The sequence below is a fragment of the Asparagus officinalis genome, chromosome 5 (genome assembly GCF_001876935.1).
Source record: "Asparagus officinalis chromosome 5, Aspof.V1, whole genome shotgun sequence".
Classification (NCBI taxonomy): Eukaryota; Viridiplantae; Streptophyta; class Magnoliopsida; order Asparagales; family Asparagaceae; genus Asparagus; species Asparagus officinalis.
In genome coordinates, this window is record NC_033798.1 from 101,772,063 (window position 1) to 101,776,815 (window position 4,753).

The following is a 4,753-nucleotide window of genomic DNA, read 5'->3' on the forward strand; positions in this document are numbered from 1 at the left end:
AACTTGATAAACATGAAACTATCTAACCAGACTATGTGTTTAGCATCCTGATCCTAACTTGAATCGATGGAAACTTTAAATCAAATCCAAAAACGAGTAGGTTGGGCCACATAGGTTCGTTGGATTAATCGAACCCAACAACTTCTCTACCACATGTCGTCAAAGTTGGATGACCCTTTCATTCCTAAGCTAACTGTAACAAAACAAGTGTGATAAGGTACAGAAATTTATAACCAGTAACATTTATGCGCTACTTCGCAAGTTTGGTGCAGTAAGGCAGATCTTAAAGGGTTGTTAAAATCTTACTTGTCAGTCAAGCATTTAAGGAAACAAACAGATTTTCCAAGCATGAGACGATGTTTTGACCTGTGACGAGGACTGGATCAATTTAGGCATGTTAGGGTATGTTTTACAACCCTTTAAAACCAGGAAAGGATTGATACTGACCTGATTAAGCTTTTGTTTTCCAACAAAATTTTGACTCGTAGGCATGCTTTCTTCCCCTTGGAATATTCCTAGCGGCCTAGTTAGGATACAACCAGGCTAACGACATGGCTAGGATAAAATAAATCAAGATCAATCCTGACCTAGTTTTGAAGGGTTTGCCAAACATAACCTTAGACTATAAAATTATGCTCCTTAACCATCATCACAATTTTATCGTCTTTGCTAGCAGTGTCTCACATTCATTTGGTTCCATGTGTGGCCTTAGTCTAGGAAAGATAAAACAAAGACTTAGTCCTACATAGATTGATATGTGCTTATACATCTACTCTTCTATACTTAAGGAGAACCCAGAATCACCGCTCATGCTACAATAAATTACTGTAGCATGAACGATCCTCTAATCTTGAAGCATTGTTTATGCTACAGTAAAAACTGTAGCATAACATAAAACATTTTTGCCACAGTGTTAACACTTGGATCTTTAAGTATAGATATAATTTCTAAATCAAATGTTTTAAAACTTGAATCTTTTTTTAAGTATAAAGGAGTAAATATGAATTCTACATCAAATGTATTAAAACTTGCATTCTTCTTTAAGTATAGAGGAATAAATATAATTTCTAATTTTAAGCATACAATAATCAAATCAAATGCATTAAAACTTAGAGGGAAACAAGTTCAAAATGCAGTGCTTAAGAAACCACGGGTCGTGCTTTGCACGGGGTGCACACTAGTGTCTGGAATAACAACTCTGCTAATGGTTAATACTTTGGAATCAACTACAGTCCAACCACATTAACCTGTTCATCTCCATTTATGAACTTTTTGTAACTTCCTACATTCACCTAATCATTGAATCATGAATGGATATCTCGTTACCCTTTTCACCATGCCCTTGCAATTGGATCCTAAATGAAGCTCTTCATGCGCTTTGCGCCATGCTTTAGACTCCAAACGGCTTCACTTTGGATGACAATTATGAAGTGCGCTCTGGCTCACTTCCATTCCTTGAACGAAGTCAAGCTTCATGACTGGATTGTCATGTAGTTCTTTATCGTTTATGATCATCATCAATTGGAACATTCAAGCGTGTGTGAAAAACGAACCCTCATGAGGGACTTCCTTAGGCTCTTCAATTGTAATATGAAGTAGCAAAAACTCAGTTGATAGGAAAAACTTAAAAGTTCAATAATCTCATAATAGTATAATCTGAATAATCTCCTTGATGGCTACAAAACATAACCTAAATACCTAGAAACCCTAGAATGCCTGAACAGAGGGGCCTGGTTAAACATATATAAAGTTTGAAAATAAAATAAAATAAAATTGTTCAAGATACGGCGCAATAATACTCCAATAAACAAAACAGCTCCAAAGCAGCGTCAAACTGAGGATTTTGAGATGCAAAAAGAGCATTTAGTAGGCACCTAGATCACCTTGGTGGGGTACATGCATGGATCAAAAGTTTACGGTCGTTCGAAGTTTAAGCACGTAAACGGCCTATCCTGATCGCACCACTGCTATTTGCATCAGTCTAAGATACCAAAGTCCCCAACTTATCTTTTCTCATCCTTTGATCCATTGGGGACAATAGTATTGATAATTATTGGATAATTCAAAATTCTAACGGAGCATTTTTGGAATTACACATAGTAGGTTGAAATTCCAGAGTTTTAGACAAGATAGATGAAGTTTCAATTGTACTTTCTTGTTTACGTTGGTGAATAATCCAAACGATAATCCCGTAATATCAGTTATTACACTTTCATATATCTTGGCATGGAAAAAAAACAGCAGGTACATTATTTGTGAATTAGGCTCCCAAACGAACAATAGTCACCTAATATGCAAAAGAACTTAGCATTTATTTATCTATTTCTCAAATACTTTAAACAAGAACGTGCATTTGAAGAATGAGATCGGTGCAAACATGAAAGTTGTTTAAACTGAATAGATATCATTATGTTAGCTATCAATTTCCAAATAAATACAATATTATTGACTGTTACCTGAACTTGGGCGCACATCTACGCAATTATTTAGTATAGAATTGCTTTTGGTACTAGAATCAAATTAAGGTAAAATATGAATCTTCTTCAATGGCTCCACTTCCAGCCTAATAAATATATACAAATATATTGCAGCCAACCAATTACAGCTGTTTTGAGCAAGGCTAAGAATGAGTCTAAAAAACCATTAGCAGTCTGGTCAAATCCCCTTTCAACAGCTACTGAGTATATCACAACGTACACTTTTCTCCAAAAATAATCACAAGATAAATAAAAGAAAATACTAAGAGAGGAGAAATCAAGATACCCTACGCGGCGACAGTTGCCGCCAGCCTACATTCGTGACAATCTTGAGAGTATAACCTTCTTCAATTCCTTTATTTCTCAATTAGGTTCACGTCTATAAATAGCCCTCAATTGGAGCCCAAATCATCAAATTCAAATCACCTAACATTAGTAATCCAATTCTCCAATAATGTCTACTGCTACTTCTATGCCAATCCTAACATGTTCTCTTGTACTGCTAACCTCTTCTTTCCTAATAAACTTTGCCAATGGAGGTAGCTTCACCGATGACATCAGAATCAGTTGGGGCAATGGCAGAGGAAAGATTCTCGACAACGGAAAGATACTAACTCTATCTCTGGACCAGTACTCTGGCTCTGGCTTCGAGTCTACACACGAGTATCTCTATGGCAGGCTTGATGTCCAGATCAAGCTTGTCGCTGGAAATTCTGCAGGCACAGTCACCACATTTTATGTAAGTGAATCTTGGATTTTCAATTTGTTATCAATTGAGATTTTTTTTTTATCTGATTTGGTATTTGTTTACAGTTATCATCGAAAGGACCAGCGCACGACGAGATTGATTTTGAATTCCTCGGGAATGTGACTGGAGAGCCTTATACTCTGCACACCAATGTGTTTGCTCAGGGAAAGGGCGACCGAGAGCAGCAGTTTCACTTGTGGTTCGACCCCACCAAGGATTTCCACACTTACTCCATTCTTTGGAATCCACAACATGTTATGTAAGTAACTACTTAAGCTCGATCACTCAATCCATTCAATCCACGAAAAAAAATCCTAATAATTGCTTGTGCATTTTTCAGTTTCTTGGTGGATAATATTCCGATCAGAGATTTCAAGAATCACGAGTCAAGGGGGGTATTCTTCCCAAAGAAACAACCAATGAGGCTCTACTCGAGCTTGTGGAACGCAGATGACTGGGCTACCCAGGGCGGGCTCGTGAAGACAGACTGGGCTCAGGCTCCCTTCACGGCCTACTATAGGAACTTCAATGCCAACGCTTGTGTATGGAACGGGCGCTCATCTAGCTGCTCTTCTGCAGACAAACCGATGGGCTCAACTCCTTCATCGTCAACCAAGGGAGATTGGTACAGACATGAGCTGGACTCTTACAGCTACAGGAGGATGAGATGGGTGCAGAGGAAATACATGGTCTACAACTACTGTGCTGATATCAAGAGGTCCCCTCGTGGACGTCCAAGAGAGTGCAGGCTCAGATGAAGATAAGCTAGATTGCCTATAGAAGATGAATTTGTACATGAATATTGTTTCAATTTGTGTAAATTGTTCTTTTATTCGTGTGGTTACGGCTTTGAATTCTTTTAAGTTTCGTTATTAATTCGAGTGACCTTTGTCACTAGCCTTTGTCATCCTGTATTTAATAAAAGTATGATCGTGTTTTCAATTCAAAGAGTTAGAACAAAGAAAATATGTAGTGTGTATGTCATTATTTAGTGGAGTCATGGCTTAATCACTACTGCTCCATCATAGTAAAAAACTCCATACAAATTTTTAGTTCATTATCATCTCTCCATCCTTATGTTTTCCCATCTATATAGTAGTTTTTCACCATCAATAAATCTAACATGACAACAATAACAAAGCTTTTATCCCAATTTTTTAGAGTCTAGTATATGAATCTTATTCTTTCATTCGATTCTATTTTAGGTCATCTCCATCATTAAGTTAATTATTATCATATCCTTCTAATTAATTGTTTCCAACTAAGTTTTTTGTGTCTATCTTTATCTCTCTTCTCATTAACTAGAAGTCTACATTATTATCATTTTTTCCAACCGGTGCATTAAGAGACCCTTATTGTATAAATCATTCCTAGATCTAATAACTTTACAGAAAAAATAAACAAGTCTAGTAGATACTATATCCTAGTTCATTATTAAGATTATTCCGAAGAAGAAAGTATCCAGTGGGGATGATCCATGGCGTTAAATGTGCACCAAATGGAAGTCAACCATTAAATCCATGCATGA

General features: G+C 36.8%; 1 protein-coding gene across 1 annotated transcript; it reads left to right on the forward strand.

Moving 5' to 3' along the window:
• LOC109840416 (xyloglucan endotransglucosylase/hydrolase protein 22-like) lies at window positions 2,905–4,152 on the forward strand. The gene is made up of 3 exons (XM_020409055.1): window positions 2,905–3,216; window positions 3,291–3,484; window positions 3,566–4,152. The coding sequence occupies exons 1-3, from the start codon at window positions 2,932–2,934 to the stop codon at window positions 3,981–3,983; spliced, it is 897 nt and encodes a 298-aa protein (XP_020264644.1). The 5' UTR covers window positions 2,905–2,931; the 3' UTR covers window positions 3,984–4,152.